This window comes from Salmo trutta, chromosome 16, assembly GCF_901001165.1.
Source record: "Salmo trutta chromosome 16, fSalTru1.1, whole genome shotgun sequence".
NCBI classification, from domain to species: domain Eukaryota; kingdom Metazoa; phylum Chordata; class Actinopteri; order Salmoniformes; family Salmonidae; genus Salmo; species Salmo trutta.
Window position 1 is genome coordinate 41,439,212 of NC_042972.1, and position 18,462 is coordinate 41,457,673.

Here is an 18,462-nt window from a genome sequence, read left to right on the forward strand (position 1 = left end):
AGCCTAATTGCGATGATCAAACCTACGCTGCGTTGACACAGAGTGGCGGCTTGACAAACGTAATCATCCGGGTGGCCGGGGTTGGCAGCTGCCCTGCCTCCTCAGCTGGGACCTGCTCCTGCCCCCGAGGTCAGGCAGGCAGCAGTCGCCATGGACGGGGGCTGATGGGGGGTGGTGGTGGTGATAGTGTTCGTTGGAGGGGTGGGTGTGGGTGAAGGTTTGGGGGGGCAGCAAGAGTGGGGGAGGGGGGGAAAAGGCAGAGAATTATCTAAAAGTGTTTTGAAGAGCACGATCTGGAGCCCTTCCAATTGACTAGCTTTGCATTATGTATTCTAATGGTTAAGGCCCTGAGGTGGATTAGCTACGGACACCAAAATCCTGTCACGCCCCCGGTTGTGGGACCAAGCCTCTGTTGCCAGGCCCTGCCAACCTCAGTCCTGACAACCCTCCCTGGGTCCCCTGACCCCTATTACCCCACAGACACCTGGGTTAAAGCCAGCCTCTCCTCTCAAGTTCAGCAGCAGGATTAGCAGCTGACAGAGGAGGTGGTGACCCCCTCCATCTCTTAGCATATGCATTTGAAACCGTATGATTACATGATTTGGGGCGTCTATTGAGGGCATGCTGAGAGGCTCCTGAGTAAATTAAAAGCAGAAAAGCACAATAACTGGGTAGCTGTCGACTTCAATTGATTGGATAATGGATAATTGTATGTTGTATTTTATTGAATAATGTGCTGCAAGTATAGTGAGTGCTGCACAAAAACAAAGATTTTGGCATCGTTTTGTTTTTCAATTGTTGTTTTTCTATCATTTTAGAACAGTTCATTCTAATGTGATTAATGTGACTATTACACTTAGTTTTTGGGACAGTTTTTGAAAACAACCCAATGTTAAAATGCTGTTTCTTGACATAACAGGGGGCTCCATACTGTACAATGTACTCCAATATTATTCCTTATCACTCCTTTGATCATGTCATGTCAACTCTGGTTAAGTGCATGCCCTGCCAGGCCTGTGCCTACTGTATCGGCTAAGAGAGGCGTTGACTGTGTTGTTCATGTTGTGGTGGATTAAAGACAAGTCTACATGTGGCCCACTAAAAGGAAGTAACACTGGCCTTAAGGGAGCCCCACAGTGTTCAGTATTGACTTGCGAAGCGTAAGTATAGTGTTTCCTCCTAAATGGACCTGAGTTATTTTTTTGTGTCAACATAATCATATACCTCCCTGTACTTCATTGGCTCTCTGTACTCCTTACAAATAAAGCTTTTGACACATACTTTTGCAGTTGTAGAGCACTTAAACACAATTAGCTTTCGTTTACGGGAGCTTGCCTGGAAATGTTTTCCAAGCTTGACGCTATTATTCTGAGACACTCCTGCAGTGTTTTTGTCCTTTTCAAAGTATACTTAATTTAGTAAAATATTGATTGTGCTTCATTTGTTTCCATCTCTTTTTCCACAAGCCTACAGATGTGGTAAGTGCAGTTATAACATATAGTTTTATTTGAGTGTGTACGACTGCAAGGATATGTTTATGTTAGTGTGTGAGAGTGAATTTTGTTGCCATGTTGTTTTTGCCTTTTCAACATTGATACTACAGAGGAAAGAAGGCATTCAATGTAAGTCCTGAACTACAGATTACTGTATATTAGACATAAAGGATTTTTTATTTTTTTTTATCACATATGAATTTTTAACGGTTCTACCTATGACAAAATGTGTGGAAGTCACAAAAGAAAGTTAATTTGTTTATCGGTGTTCAGTCCTTCCATCCTACCAACTGGTGAGAATGCTCATCTTAATGTGACACAACTTGTAGCATCTCATTATAAGGGGCCTTATTTGTGGGAACGGCTGCTGTGCATGGCTCTGGAGAAGTACATCATTAGCACTCGTGGGTAAGCACAGCAGTAGTGGACATTTCCCAGCAAGGCCAACCCAGGTCAAAGAGATTAGCACCGGACATCCCAGAATTAGTGATCCTAACCAACAATGAGAGCTCCTGATTTAATTCCACAAGAATAGAGCTCAGTCTCAGCAGGGAGCGATGGAAAACACTACTCATTTATTATTCATATATTTATGTATTTATAGCAATGTGATAATATTCAATTGTATGTTTGCCTATTAATTTGGTATTGTTTATCTATTTAAATGTTTTTGACAGTGACCAAAATTAGTTTTCACTCATGACTCCTCATGGAAACTAATCTCATTGCTGTCAGTGCATGTCAGAGTGGTGAAAGGCTGAGGCTGGAAATGTGGAGCGGATTGTTTGGGGGTCAGGGTTCTCTCCTTTTCCTCCCAGAGATGGAGGTGAAGGGAGTGGGTAAGGGGAGGGTCCCCTTCAGCTCCTTGGCCCTGGGCTCTGAGGGAGGGCGGGCGGGCGGGTGGACTGGTCCTGGGTGGAGGTCACTCTTTGGAGACTGACAGACAGTGATGTGATTCCAGCGGGGCAGAGCCCGCACTTGGCTCCCACAAGCCCAGCACCCACAGACCTCTAAGCTACAAAGCACCTTCTCCTACTCATGCCCTTGATGAGCCAAGATGTATCCAAGGAAGGGGTGTGTGTGTGTGTGTGTGTGTGTGTGTGTGTGTGTGTGTGTGTGTGTGTGTGTGTGTGTGTGTGTGTGTGTGTGTGTGTGTGCGCGCGCGCGCGCGTGCGTGTGTGTGTGTGCGTGTGTGCGTCGTGACCGTATTGATATCACATCATTGTGTAACGTGTATAGAATGATTTTCATTAGATTTAGTGGAGAAAGTGCATGTTGACTAGTTTTGGTTTAGTTTTAATTAATGTATAACATGATTGCAGTGTATGCATGTACACTCCAGTTTGCTGGTGTAATAGGCTAGGCTGCTGCACAAAAAATATACTTTTCCTTGTAACTTTATTTATTTGTTTTTTACAATAACAATTCCTATAATATTGAATTACTTTCCTGGTGTCATATGTAAGCTTATGTTTCAATCCTATCATTTTCCAGTCGAGTAACGACTGCATATTTTGTGCAGCTAGAACAACATTATTGCTGACTGCCCTTTTGAACATTATTTAGAAGTGTCCAGAACATCATGTAGTTGGCTGGCTGAGTCCATCTTTCCAATACCATTCTCCAGGAATAGATCCAAGGACTTTGTCTGATGCTCATTAACTTCCCCCTTGGCATTTTAGAATGCGTCTTGTAAGCTCTTTGTGACAAGAGCCAATGCTTCTTATAACGAGGGGCGCAACCAGCCCGCACGCTCCTTTAGCAACGAAATAAATTGCTTTCCAAAATGATGGCGAGGGACGGTTTAATTAGAATTTCATTTGGGCTAAATGGGGGAAACTGGTGTAGTTAACATTTGGTGGACTTAATTGGTTCTTTTCTCTCCTCTTAGCCCTTAAAAAACGCTGCAGCTACTTCCGTTAATCTTCAATTTACAATCAATTGAATTGGCCAAACAAAAGTCTGGCTCTTCTTTTCTTCCTATCTCAGGCGAGCCTTTTGTGGCTTGTAAATGCCTCAATTTTGGGTGATCCTGGTCGTGTAGATGTACTCGATTGTTGACAGTTGATTAATGCGCTCTTGTGTCGGTAATCTCTCGTGCTGCGTTACATGTGCACACGGTAATGAGCTCCGTTGTCAATTAACATGTTTCTAGAACCCAAGCTGGTTGCTCAGATGTTTGAGAGGAAAGTGCAGAAAAAAGGGCAACCCGGCTGCCTTTAGGTTGTTTACTCTCCAGCACTCTTTTCTCCGGCTTTGGACAAGACCGACACTCTTGCGCATAGCCCTGACGCTTTTCTCGACACAAACATTTCTTTTCAGAAACTCGCCCATGCATATTTTCCCAGCTATAGACTATTCCTAACAAAGATGGATGAATGAAGACTGAAATTCAATGTGGCTGAGTTGTAAAAGTATATATAAAAAAATTGCCTACAAAATACAAATCACAGATGGTTTTCTCAGTGGCTTGTAAAAACAAGTTTAATTGGCAACACTTGACATACTGGGTTAACTGTTGATTATTCGGCCTGTCAAACTGAACCCAATAAGGTTGTAGGTGTGGAGTGTGTGGACATGTTCCAGAATGTCCGTGCAGGAGGGGGATGACAACTTGATAGCGTTGCCTAATTATTGTTTAATTGGGCATAACTGACCTCGTGATATCCTAGCTGGTAAGTTTGTGTTGGAATTTGATTATGAACTTTTTCTGAAAAGGCCAACCACCTATCCGCAACTTATTGACTGTAGTCAAATAAAGTTTATTATTTGAGAGGGCTCTGGAATGTTTGTAGAAAAATGGCCTAGGCATACATACAAAAATGAGGGAAAATAACTAAAGTTGTTAGGCCTATACATTTGAGAAAGTTGTTATTCTTTTCATAGCACAATTAAAGCCTTTTAAAAACATTTATGATGCAATATGACGTGGCTTTCTTGAATTTACATTGAAAACTCCGTAGCCTAACCTGGAGTTACCCACAATGTCTGGAAATTACGCAGGCGTGTTCAAATTATGATCAACGCCAACAAATAAGGGTGTGACATATCAAACAGATATTCCAATCACTCAATTAAATGTATTAATAAACATATTTTTACATCAGCAGATATCACAACGTGACTATACAGAAACCCAGCCTAAAACCCCAATGAGCAAGCAATGCAGATGTAGAAGCACCGTGGCTAGGGAAATCTCCCTGGAAAGGCAGGAATTTAGGAAGAAACCTATAGAGGAACCAGGCTCTGAGGGGTATCCAGTCCTCTTCTGGCTGTGCTAGGTGGAGATTATCAGAGTGAGTACATGACCATTAAGGCCAGACCGTTCTTCAAGATTTTCAAACGTTTGTAGATGACTAGCAGGGTCAAATAATAGTAGAGGTGGTTATAGAGGGTGCAACAGGTCAGCACCTCAGGAGTACATTGTCAGTTGGCTTTTCATAGCCGAGCATTCAGAGGTAGAGACAGTAGAGGGAGGGGGAGGGGGGAGGGGGGGGCTCGAAACAGCAGGTCCGGGACAATGTCAGGGTTCCATAGCCGCAGGCAGAACGTATATAACATACATATTGAACAAGAATGTGAACCTTTAGGCTATATAAATGTCTTGGTCGATGAGATGTGACAAAACATGTGCATTTGCAGTGCATTTAACTTAAAATATCGGGGTGGCAATATAAAAATAATGGTTTTGGAAAAAACACACTAGTTATTATATTCTGGTCTTTGGAGCAGCTTGCGTGTGAATTACCGGGAACAGAAGGGACCAGAGGTGAACAAGCCATTCAACTGGTAATATTAGCCTTCTAACCGGTCCCTGGGCATGGCGCGTAATTACTAAACGTTCTAATTGGGAGCCCGAGATTTGGGAGCACGCGCCCATCTCTCATCAGAATTTATGTTAGCGCGCAAGGGTAATATTGTTCCAGGAGCCGTGTGCAGAATACGTAATCCTTTATTAATGTTGGGCAGATGAGGACAGGGGTGGGTGATGTGGCCAAGTGCTTCATTATTCATATTCTGATGAACACGTCTTGCTCCGAAGCCTCCCCTCGAGGGCGTTTAGATGATTAATGTAATTCGCTTTCAAGAGTCCATGTTATATCTAATAATTTGTGCCATTACACGGAAGTCAAGTGTAGCACCACTAGAGTCTTGCCTCTTGTCTGGCAAAAAAATGTTTACACTGAACTCATTCAAGTAACAGAATCAATGTATTCTTACCAGTTGGCTAAGACTAGTCTACTTAATGGGGCTAGTTAAACAGTTGCGTGCAAAGCTTTTCTGTGTAGAAAGCAAACATCTGGATATTTGATGAAATGGCTTATATCAGATGTATCACTGTCTTCGCAATTTATTGGTTGGAAATGCAGCTTGATATGGAAGACGTCTGAAATGTTGGCCTATTGCAATGTAATAGGAGGCAAGGGTTATCAAATGTCAATACAATTCCGTAATCATATATGTTATAGCCCTTTTCAAATAATTGACTAGCCTAACTCATATATACATTTACAATATTTTTCCGCAAACGTTCTCCAAAACATTTGATTTCGGGATACAATTGTATTTCCTACTAATAAATGGCAACCGTTGAGATGGTTAAACATTCCATGTTACATTTACATTGCCATTTATAAAAATGCGCCCACGGTAAAACACTTTTAAATAATATTTTATTTTCCTTTTATTTACAATTCGATTTTCACACGTTATGCAATGGGGAAATAAAGACCATGTACTCCTGGGGTGAGCAAATAGTCATGATTTCAATCAGAAATGTTTACAACATGAATCCATTCAGGGTCAGATTTACTGCAGTGCAACAGTACAAAATCCGCATACTCATTATCATACTTTTTTAAATCGAATAAAAAACCTCAAACACACAATGGTCTTTAATCAGTCTATCAAGTGTCTCAATGTTTTTTTATGCTTTATAGTTTTCCGTCTATTCACAATTTTTGATAAATGAAAACTGGAGAGAGAACAAATGATAGAAATGTGTACTGGTGCAGTCATAATAAACTGTCAATTTAAGTGTTGAAGGAGACTTTCCAAATCCAATGAAAAACTCAGCTTTCAGGTCCCCTGGAAGAATCGGTCGCTGCAGATATAGGCCTACATGAATTATTGTCATGTAACTTCCGTATGTGTTTTTTCAGGTCAAAGTTTCTGCAGAAGCCTTTCCCGCAGGTCCCGCACGTGAAGGGCTTTTTGTCGTTGTGCGTGTGCATGTGGAAGGTTAGGTTGTAGACCTGATGGAAGGCCTTGTTACAGATGGAACACTTGTACTGTTTCTCTCCGCTGTGCGTCAGCTTGTGGTTCTTGTAATTTCCTGAAATTGAAAAATGTAATGACTAAAAATGAACATCGCGAATAAAATGAACAACATACACGAAAGGGAACACATTGAGTTCCTTTTTTTCTCCTCCAGGTCAATAGTTCATCATTAAGTTATTCTCCACAAAGACGCTCCATTCTACAGCCTTCATTAATCAGCGCTTTGTAAGTCCAAGTCAAGAAGTTGTCAAACTTTGTCAAAATCAAACGCAACAACAACTGAAACCTGTCGGATTATAAACCTGGGAAAGGTCTGTCTCTTGACCCATGGCGAATGGAAGCGCATTGTAGGGAGAGTTAGTTAGTGTAAAGTGACATGTCCTATTTAGATTGATGCTTCAAGATCATCAGAGGGCTGCACTGGGAATCCATTTTTACAAATAGGCTTCTAAATAATAATTGTGTGCCTTTGCTGTTACTTTTGGACCTAATCTTATATCACTGGGTTATAACTGCGATATAAAATCACAACCATCATCGCTATTGTCATACAATTACTTACTGTGTGCTATTTAATGAATATGTGTCTGGGATATTAATTTCATTCATAATGCAGTCTGAAAATCATATGATCGGGAAAATGTTACTATGGTGTTCTGGTGTTATCTTAATCTCAAAACATAGCCATGTCACCCCCAATATGCGTGTTTGTGTAAATATATGCGTAAGAGGACATATGATTTATATTTTGAAAAGGGTTTTAATAGTGAATAATTACCTTTCTGATGAAATCCTTTCCCACAGAATTCGCAGACGAATGGTTTGTACCCGGCATGGATTCGTATGTGAGTGTTCAGCGTCGAACTCCTGTTGAACGCCTTCCCACACTGGTTGCATTTATGAGGCTTTTCCTGGAAAATAATTAACATAAATCCTTATTAGGCTACTTTTTTGTAAGCAATCATGATGGAGTTTATAATACAGTCATATATAATTAATAGAGTTATAAACGAGTGAAATATGATATGTCTCACCTGCGTGTGGATGATTTTGTGTCTGCACAATGTACTGGCCTGCCGGAATCCTTTCCCGCACACTTTACACACGAACGGCCTCGCGCCTGTGTGCACTGGCATGTGTCGTGTCAAATTATAATGAGCATTGAACACCTGCAGAAGAAAATAAACAATCTCGTTTTTACTTTTCTTGCTTTCATTTGTGAGGTGTTTTGATTATGTGAAATTAACAATTCAGCTTCAATTTAATGTCAAACGAAATAGGGAACGTCTATTCTTGCACACATCTAAAATAAAAATAATGAGTAATTGTCTAGGCCTATATGTTTTTGTTTAGAGGAAATGTAAGTGATTTGCAAATCAAATAATAAACAAACTAAACGAAAAATAACAATTGCATCATTTTTATTTTTTACCATTCGTTTTACTGAATGAAATAATTTACCTTTCCACACACTTCGCAGGTGAAGTTTTTGGGTTTTCCGTCCATGGAGCTGTTGTTGAGCTTGCTGTGCGCTTTCACTCCATTTTTCTCCGAGCTCTGGTTATGGTTCTCCTTCACTATCTGGTCGAGCTGACCAGGAAGATGCTCCTTGTGTGGGTACTGAGGTGTCGGAAACTTCTCGGCGGAAGCGCTGGCTAGTTTGGCGTTCTCCAGCAATAGCAGTTTCTGGTGCGCACTGAGAGAAGCCTGGGCTTGAGAGTTGGCCAGGGCGGAGGAAAACAAGTGTCCGGTTAGCAGCTCAGACTGGTGATAAGTAGAGTCCAGGTAGTTGAAATAGTAAAAAGAGCCGTTGGTGGGCATCGCCACCGCCTGATGGATGACCTGGGGTTTAATCACCCTGCTCCCCGGTAATATAGACTGCTTCAACCCCGAGTCCGTTTTGCAACACATCCCGCAGTTGGCTTTGCACATCGCCGCAGAAGTGCATAGTGTTCCTCTGAAATTAGCTTTCCAAAATTCGGAGTAGTTCATCAGCGCCTTGGCTTGTAAGTCATAGCTAAAAGGTTGCAGGGGGATCATGCATGGTATAGGTGAGCAGAGCCCGAGCATCTTCCTTCCCCCTGAAGACTCCACTCCTCGCCGCTCATCCAAATTGCCTTTCGGTTCCGAGGTCTTGGACATGATCCGGTCAATCGAGAAGGCCAGCGGCTTTGGGGCGGCAGACGCTCCATTTCTACCGCTGTCGTGTCGTTGGCAAGACATCACCGTTCCAAAGGGGAGAGAACTTGCCATGTTGTGTACCGAACTTGTTGTGAGGAGCAGCCGACCAGCCGCCCTGTCCTCGCCTCTTGAATTCCAGAAAAGACAGGACACACATCAGTTTAATAAGCACCTTGGTATTACAATGTCACTCATTTGCATTTAAATGGCCATCCCTGGAACAATAGCGTCCAGGGGTACCAGATTAATGCTCATTAACTAGTACACACAAAATTAACAGGACATTACAGAGCTCGTTAGGGAAAAGAAAAAGACAAAAAGCAGCGCGTTCATTCCTATTCAGCACCTCTGAGAATCTGATAGTCAATGTTGAAGTTTACCTTTTAGTAAAGCGACAGCAAATGTAGCCTATTCGGAGATAGCAGCGTGACTGCTCTGTCACATTTTGGAAGCGGGCTTCCTCATCAGCGCGAGATCACTGTCTTTTGCATTTAGCTGACGTCACATGAACTAGCTCGTATTAGCGTGACAAGGAAACGCCATCGCCAGGCCTGTCCCTTCTCCCGCGGCCACTTATATACTGCCATGGGGTGGTATGCACGACAGTTATTACAGATGATTAATTACGTCTCCATCCTCAAATCCTCCACCTCTTACCACCAGCCATTCTCTAACCGAATAACTATGATGTATTCCTTTCTCGAAAATAAGAAAAAGATTAACTCCATTTGATAATAATAATTTTAGCAAGTTTGTTATTATTTGTTGGCTCCATATTATTATTATTATTATTTGTTTGTAGTTCTTATTGTTGTTGTTATTGCGTAACAACACTCAATTAGGCCTACTGTTTTAGGAAATAGGCTACTATTCTAATTTGATTCGATTTATTTCAGGCTACCATGTTTTAAATGGGAATATCTGCAACTATTAGGCTACACAGTGAATTAGACAATGCAACTAATTTCCAGATGTTATGCTTCTGACTATGCTAACATTCACAATTTAAGAGGCCTATTATTCAGACTCAGAGGTTGTTTAACTTGATTAACAATTTGGGTCCTCCGGTTTGACCAGTCTCAATTTTCATTGCGAGTTGCTAATCCTTGGAGATGGAATAGCTTTTTCATGCTGGTTTATAGGCTACTTACTATTTGTATAATTGAGAAGGTCCAATTTTCACCTGTTTAAGGAGCAGATTGCAAGAGCAGAACCTCCCTCCGATCCTATTAAACGTTTTTCCTTCTTCACTTATTCAGAAGAACCAATTTTCCAGAGCGATTCAGAGCTCAGCTCCGAAAAAAAACATCTCTTTCACTTTTAGCTACTAAAGCACTGCGTGGAACCTGGTTTTGTGTTTTTCTGAAATAAAGGGAAGGATTAAAGGGGGAAGAAAGGATTTAGCCTGGCCAGAGGTAGACAGAAAAATGAAAAGGGCTCTTTTTAAACCAGCACAAAAAGTTTGCTGGAATCCAGAGTTTTATGTGCTTGCTACAATGACCAGTCACCCTCGAGTCATTGTTCATAAGGACCAGCTTGAATTCATTTGTTTGCAGACGATTTCACCTGAGACTCACAACAAATTATTACAAAAAGAGATTCCAAAAGAACTTTGCAAGTTCACACACACAAGAACTGCGTTTCTTTATTATTGGTTTGTAAACGCTTTATTGATGTTGCTTATTCAACCATTTAGACCATGCCATTCTCAAGTTCTCTCTTACCCTTTGGAATGTAATAATTCGAGTGTGGATAAGTTAATGTGGATGTCCTTGAGATAATAATACTCAAGGAGATGTTAGTCTTTCTTGGGTGAATTCATGGAAAATGTGAACTGAGATCTACTGCTTTTATGTCGACTTTATTTCACAGTTTAAATTGAGGGACAAAAACGTGTTTAAGTTAGGATACTGACTCGTTAATTTCTCTGCTCTTTTTGTTTGTGATTGTCATAACGCAAATTCACTAGACTAATAAGTGGGCCTGACATTACACATGTACAATATATCGACAAAATATACCATAGGCCTACATTTTCACAACAGTCTGTTTTTACTGAGGGGCAAAAAGGTGTGTAGGCCTGCGTAACCAAGACCTGAATATGTAGCCTAATTTCATTTTAAATTCAGTTACACACCTGCAACTTTAGCGCGGAAAGGTTTAAATGAGTGCAAGTAGGCCTAATTCCACTTATATGTAAATGGTGCAACTCTAATTTCAGTTTATTCAGGCACAATTACCGGCTCGTCCACACAATAAACATTGATCCTATTGCTGTAACCTTGGCCCACTATGTGGGACTAACACGTTCAGCAATTAGCTCAGGCATCGATTTAAAGTCAAATCTAGCCTGTTTTAATTCAATGTATGTAATGAATTTTTTATTCTATAACTGTAACGTTTATCAAGGATATTCTCATATTCAAAGTAGACAGACTATTAGTTCACAATTATAAGCAAAATATTGAAAAGATAAGGTAGGCCCAATTATGAATATCTTTCAAACCTATTGGCTTCTTTTATAGTGTCTGCAATTTAAACACACACAGAACCTTACTGACATTCTCCCTTCTTGGTATTAGCTTCAGTGACAGACAGTGGAGGGAAAGAGATGAGAACACCTTGGTTCTGCTGACTCTGCAGGAAGAGAAGTTTCCGTGGTGACCTGTCACTGAGAGTTGGCCCTGATGCCACAAGTGTCCAGAGAGACCATGTCAGCATGGTTCAGTGTTGCCTCACAGAATGTGTTATGTATGTTTGTGTGTGTGTGTGTGCGAGCATGTGTGTGCATGCTCATGTGTATGTGTGTGTGTGTGTGTGCATGTGTGTGCGTGCATGTGTGTGTGCAATGTATTACCAATTTAGGGTTAGGGTTGGGATTGGATTGGTATTCCAATGTCCCTACAGCTGTAGTACTAACCGTATACTTAAAAATAACCCTAGCCCTAACCCTAACCTTAACCCTAGCCCTAACCCTAACCTTAACCCTAGCCCTAACCCTAACCTTAACCCTAACCCTAACCCTAACCCTAACCTTAACCCTAACCTTAACCTTAACCCTAACCTTAACCCTAACCTTAACCCTAACCCTAACCCTAACCTTAACCCTAACCTTAACCCTAACCCTAACCCTAACCCTAACCTTAACCCTAACCCTAATCTTATGGTGGACATCAGACATTATACAGACACCGACACCCACACACACCCACCCACGCAGGCACACAATTTATCAAACACACCTTTCCCGAGCATTTACCTAACCCAACCCTAACCTGGACAATCAGATTTAGGAAGGTTTAAGAACTGAGACTGGTTTTAGCCAGCATCCTCGTACCATTAGGCCTATGCTAACCGATTTAGAAAAAAAATCATCCAACTATAGGCAGTGTTAATGCAACACCACAACAAGTTGAGTCTGTCATTGGCTCAACGTTTTAAGTCTCCCGGTACCCACCTGCTGACCGGCAGTGGTGACCACACTCTCCATTATTGGTGACACAAAGGATGAAAACTTCCACCATGGTCTTAATGTAAGGAAATGGAACAACAGGGAAGCACCCATGAGCAGAACTTGTCAGTGAGCTCGTGCACCTTGCTTCATTAGGGCTATGTTTGCCGATGTGTTACATCAGAGAATCACATGTCCAGCATGTCACCCAACAGCATGTACTGTGGTCACATGTGGTAATGATGTGTTTAATCTCAAAGGACTATTTATATTTTCAGAATGAGATAGGGCTACATCAAAGGGTCATAGACTGTGATGGGCCACACATTCTTTTGAACCACTGTCCAAGCTCATGCAAAGGAAATTGTAATCAGTATACCAGCCATCACTGTCTTGAGATGTTTTAGGTTAAGAAACATAGTTGAGACATCTACAGACATTTTGAGACACAGAGACTTGTTGAAGACATATTAATCATCAGGAGATATGTTTTCCCAGACATGTCTCAAGATGTCTCAAGATGTCTTCACAAATATGTCTTAAGAAGTGCAAAACCATGGTGATGGCATGGTTTATTTCTGCTTTGTTCTTTTATACAAAAGTGCTCAGAGGAAAACCAAGTGTCTTGGGAAAAGTTTGCAGAGGAAATGCCAACGAAGAGGAAAACATTGTCTGTCAAAGCGATGCAGCGTTCCTGTGCTGTGGACTGGCTTTTTTAATGTATTCCTGAGTGAGTCTTTTTGTCAGCCAGTGTTTGTGTCCTGAAGGCCTCCTGAGTTCCTCTAGCCTGTCAGACCTCCTGCCCCTCACCTGCTCCTCAACACGACCACCATGCGGCCTGTCTGTTTGCCTCTCTTCATCTACAGAACACTCCAACACGCACGCGCACGCACACACACACGCACACACATGCTCTATTTGTCACACACATTCAGCGTGCCCTATTCAAAATACGTAAGGCAGCCTTTTAGCCCACATTTCTCTCCACCCACCTTCGTTACTTCTTTTGTCACGTTTGTCATTGGTGCCACTTTTACTCAGTGCCTTTTAAAGTCCCCCACCTCCCTCCCCCATCCTTCTATTTTTCTGACCCCTTATCCAAGTGCAGGAGGTTCTCCATACTGTTAGTTCTGAATAGCCCATAGCTTTTCAAAGCACGGGGCAGCCTTGCCTTTGATGCTTAGAGCAGGGGAGTGAATGGCAGAACAGGACAATGGTGAGGAGGCCTGAGAGAACAGAGCATGTATGGCCACCTGAGAGGCCTTGGTTTGCCCTGCTGGCTGCCGCCCACTCTGCACAGACCCCATGTGTCTGCCAAAATGAAAGTGATCGACAGCAGGTTGAAGGGAGCGTCCCCTCCGGGCCAGCTCTGAGTCTAGTAGAGCCATGCAAGGCCCAGGTCTACCCAAGCCTGACTCAGGCCAGCCAACGCCTACCCAGGCCCATCACCAGCACTGAAGAGGACATCGGAGCAGCGTTGCATGAGGGCTTATCTGCATTAGCATTTTTGACTGTAGGCTAGAGGACAGGTGCAATGGAACAGATTTTTTTATTTTTTTATTTCACAAGGTAGGCAAGTTGAGAACAAGTTCTCATTTGCAACTGCGACCTGGCCAAGATAAAGCAGTTCAACACATACAACAACACAGAGTTACACATGGAATAAACAAACATACAATCAATAATACAGCAGGAAAATCTATATACAGCATGTGCAAATGAGGTAGGATAAGAGAGGTAAGGCAATACATAGGCCATGGTGGCAAAGTAATTACAATATAGCAATTTAAACACTGGAATGGTAGGATGTGCAGAGGATGAATGTGCAAGTAGAGATACTGGGGTGAAAAGGAGCAAGATAAATAAATAAATACAGTATGGGGATGAGGTAGATTCGATGGGCTATTTACAGATGAGCTATGTACAGGTGCAGTGATCTGTGAGCTGCTCTGACAGCTAGTGCTTAAAGCTAGTGAGGGAGGTAAGCGTCTCCAGCTTCAGAGATTTTTGCAGTTCGTTCCAGTCATTGGCAGCAGAGAACTGGAAGGAAAGGCGGCCAAAGGAAGAATTGGCTTTGGGGATGATCAGTGAGATATACCTGCTGGAGCACGTGCTACGGGTGGGTGTTGTTATGGTGACCAGTGAGCTGAGATAAGGCGGAGCTTTACCTAGCAAAGACTTATCGATGACCTGGAGCCAGTGGGTCTGGCGACGAATATGTAGCGAGGGCCAGCCGACGAGAGCATACAGGTCGCAGTGGTGGGTGATATATGGGGCTTTGGTGACAAAATGAATGGCACTGTGATAGACTACATCCAGTTTGTTGAGTAGAGTGTTGGAGGCTATTTTGTAAATGACATCGCCGAAGTTGAGGATCGGTAGGATGGTCAGTTTTACGAGGGTATGTTTGGCAGCATGAGTGAAGGATGCTTTGTTGCGAAATAGGAAGCCGATTCTAGATTTAATTTTGGATTGGAGATGTTTAATGTGAGTCTGCAAGGAGAGTTTACAGTCTAACCAGACACCTAGATATTTGTAGTTGTCCACATATTCTAAGTCAGAACCGTCCAGAGTAGTGATGCTGGACGGGCGGGCAGGTGCAGGCAGCGATCGGTTGAAGAGCATGCATTTAGTTTTACTTGCATTTAAGAACAGTTGGAGGCCACGGAAGGAGAGTTGTATGGCATTTAAGTTTTCATTGTCATCATTAGCTGAGCAAAGACGTTTCGGGACTGGGGAGAAAATATCATAAAACAACACAAAAAAACAGGAAAGATTTTCGGTGCAAAATGTCAAAATTACATGAGTTTGACCGGTTGTAAGGAAAAAGAAAGCTGTGAAAGTGACCCAACATGTTTCTGATGAGATATCTGCAAGAAATGTTAATGCTGCAGGAGTTCTTATTTAGGCAATGTGAGTTATAGACCTAGAGTCAGTTTCCAGATTTAAGTTTCTGTTTAACCCATCTAAACTACAGTTCCCTTGACATGCCATCGGCCTATTTGAAGTCCCATCTTGTGACTGTGGAATTTGTATAGCGCCTCACAATCATCACACATAACATAACATAACACTGCTCTCATCCTCTTATAGCATATTTTCCAAACATTGCTTTTCTTTCTCCATTCTCTTTTTTTTCAACTCTCCTTTCGCAGCTTTTGTCTTACTGAATTTAACTTTGACAATGTCCTTTTTTCCTCTGTGGATTGATGTTAACTTTTTCTGCCCATTCCCAAAAGCATTATTTGGCAATTGGCTGTGTAGTCTATTACATCAATACTAAGTTCCATAGGAATGCCCCAGGCCTGTGCTCATGGCTACTGAGGCTCAAACATGACTCAAACCATCACCAGGCCTCACATCTGAGCCACGAGCCAGGCTTAGACAGACACTCATCCCTAGATATACCAGGCGGTGTCAGAGGAAAGCCCTAAACATTTTCAGACTCCAGCCACCCAAGTCATAGAATGTTCTTTCGGCTACCGTACTGTACCAATGCACCAAGTCTGGAAGCAACAAGAACCTGACCAGCTAATACTGTACCCCCAAGCCATAAGACTGCTAAATAAGAAGTCCAGGTAGCTATTTGGTTAACTATTTAACTATACTGAACAAAAATATAAAACGCAACATGCAACAAAGTCAAAGATTTTACTTACTTACTTACTTTACTTTTTAGTGTATAAATAAATAATTGGTCCACTCTCAGGCTACAATGAAACAGCAATTACCACATTATACGTTTTGGCTTATATGCCTTCATCAGTGCTGTATAAATTAATTAGAACACATACTTAAAGATGTTTTATTGTCACATACACGGGATAGGGGGCGGCATAGAGCAAGGCAGTTAACCCCCAACAACAACTGCTCCCCGTGGGCCGATGACGTCAATTAAGGCAGCCACCCACACCTCTTGATTCAGAGGGGTTGGGGTAGAAGACACGTTTCGGTTCAACGCATTCAGTTGTGCAACTGACTAGGTATACCCTTTCCCTAAGTGCAGTGAAATGTGTTGTTTTACATGGTTAGCCATGGTAATACAGTCCACCTGGAGCAAATTAGAGTTAAGTGCCTTGCTCAAGAATACATCGACACCACTACGCCGCCTGCTAGGCTGCGACACACCTGGGATGTGTTCAGTTCGATTAAACGTTTGCTATGTTGCGTGGCGGTTGTACTGAATGACATGTTTCCCCAAACCGTTCTTGAAAGTTTGCTCCGTTTGGTGGGTGTGGCGAGGTCTGGCATGAAGCAATGAGTGATGTGAGTGACTGAATGCATAGATTCTGCATGTGTTTCTCTGCTTATTAATAAAAATGTGATTTCAGTCTTGATACTTCAATTTTCCTTATACCCATCATGAGGTTGCTACAACCTAGAGTTTGAATGAAAGTTTACAATGTAGATGCACACAGGTCGAGAGAAAAATATGAGGTGACAGACAGTGGCACATGGACAGACAGTGACACATTCAATATCTCCTTGCACAGTCTTGCCTGCATCTAGCTTATCTACGGAGTAATCATTAGTTCAACAGTTGCAAACGAGAGTTTCTATTGGACAAATTCAGGTATTTTTATCCTTGTTTCAGTTGCTTCCATTTAAACGCTTTTCAACAAAATCGGTGGAATGAATACACCCCTGATTACGCGTAAACATGGTTCAGTTTCATAGCAACCACGTTGTATTCCTTCTCGCCTCTATGCAGTCTCCTCCTCTCACCTTTTCCCTTCGTTTGTGGGCTTTAATGCACAAGCTAAACCATGTCATAACCGCTACACACAGACTACATCACTGTCCCCATATTAGCTAAAGTAATGTCCTAGTCAACATAGCTAATAGAACTAATGCGTTAGTAAACCTGCTACAATCATGCAGTAAAGTTAGTGTATAGTCAGTAAGCAGTTTAGCCTTGACTTGGATGAGTTCCAGTGTTGTATTGGATAGTCATTGCCAACTAGCTAACATAGCATCCCTCTGTTTGAGCCGGGTGTTTTAGTAGGCTAAACTAGCCAGCTGCATTTGCTAGCTAAGTAAGTGAAACTGAAATTGAAAAATAAAAACTCTGTCTCTTGCTTCTCCTTTATTTTTGAATAAATTAATTTGTTGAAAACTGTTCAACTATTGTCTTTCTCTTTCTTTGAGTGAACTACTCACCACATTTTATGATCAGCAGTGCAAGCTAGCTGTAGCTTATGTGTTCAGTACTAAATGAATTCTCTGATCCTTTGATTGGGTGGACAACATGTCAGTTCATGCTGCAAGAGCTCTGATAGGTTGAGGGTGTCCTCCGGAAGTTGTCATAATTACTGTGGAAGTCTGTGGAAGGGGGTGAGAAACATGAGTCTCCTAGGTTTTGTATTGAAGTCAATGTATCAAGAGGAGGACGGAAGCTAGCTGTCCTCTGGCTACACCATGTTGCTAACCTACAGAGTGCTGTTGAGGCTACTGTAGATCTTCATTGCAAAACAGTGTGTTTTAATTAATCATTTGGTGACCTATATTTCGTATAGTTTTATCTAAAAAGGATAACTTTTTAAAATGTTTTTCACGAATGTTGTTTTTATGAAATTCACTGACGAGGATGGTTCTCCCCTTCCGCTTCCGAGGAGCCTCCACTGGTGTGGTTCGATGTGGCAGTTAGATGTTTGTCGCCCATGAGACACCATAGGAACAAAGCCAGTAATCACTTCTTCAAAATAGTCATCGGTTGAAGAGCATGCATTTAGTTTTACTTGCATTTAAGAGCAGTTGGAGGTCACGGAAGGAGAGTTGTATGGCATTGAAGCTCATCTGGAGGTTGGTTAACACAGTGTCCAACAAAGGGCCAGAGGTATACAGAGTGCTGCTTGCTATAGACTGGGTTAAGTGGGCATTATGTCAAGAAGAGTGGGTTGTGTTTCGGAGGATGCACGGCTCTCGACCTTCGCCTCTCCCAAGTCCGTACGGGAGTTGCAGCGATGGGACAAGACAGTAACTACTAATTGGATACCACGAAATTGGGGAGAAAAATATATAAAAAAATAAAATGAGCTATAAAATAAAAATCTGTCT

The 18,462-nt window shown here is 42.0% G+C and overlaps 1 protein-coding gene across 2 annotated transcripts; it reads right to left on the minus strand.

Annotated features, from left to right (window-relative positions):
* Positions 1 to 6,149: 6,149 nt before the first annotated feature.
* Positions 6,150 to 9,446, minus strand: LOC115150761 (fez family zinc finger protein 2-like). 2 transcript variants are annotated; one of them, XM_029694395.1, is made up of 5 exons: positions 9,335 to 9,446; positions 8,235 to 9,081; positions 7,808 to 7,942; positions 7,552 to 7,684; positions 6,150 to 6,828 (listed from the first exon to the last, which is right to left on the minus strand). In XM_029694395.1, the coding sequence occupies exons 2-5, from the start codon at positions 9,024 to 9,026 to the stop codon at positions 6,566 to 6,568; spliced, it is 1,323 nt and encodes a 440-aa protein (XP_029550255.1). In that variant the 5' UTR covers positions 9,027 to 9,081; positions 9,335 to 9,446; the 3' UTR covers positions 6,150 to 6,565. The 2 variants fall into 2 exon arrangements, with proteins under 2 accessions (XP_029550255.1, XP_029550256.1); XM_029694396.1 differs by having other exon boundaries at positions 8,235 to 9,446.
* Positions 9,447 to 18,462: the final 9,016 nt, after the last annotated feature.

Bases quoted from the DNA above. Each gene is read 5' to 3' on its own strand.
- LOC115150761 (XM_029694395.1), bottom strand. From the start codon at position 9,026: ATGGCAAGTTCTCTCCCCTTTGGAACGGTGATGTCTTGCCAACGACAC. The intron at 7,685-7,807 runs GTGAGACATATC...ATTATTTTCCAG, and splicing joins ACAAAATCATCCACACGCAG to GAAAAGCCTCATAAATGCAA. The intron at 6,829-7,551 runs GTAATTATTCAC...TTTCAATTTCAG, and splicing joins GAAAGGATTTCATCAGAAAG to GAAATTACAAGAACCACAAG.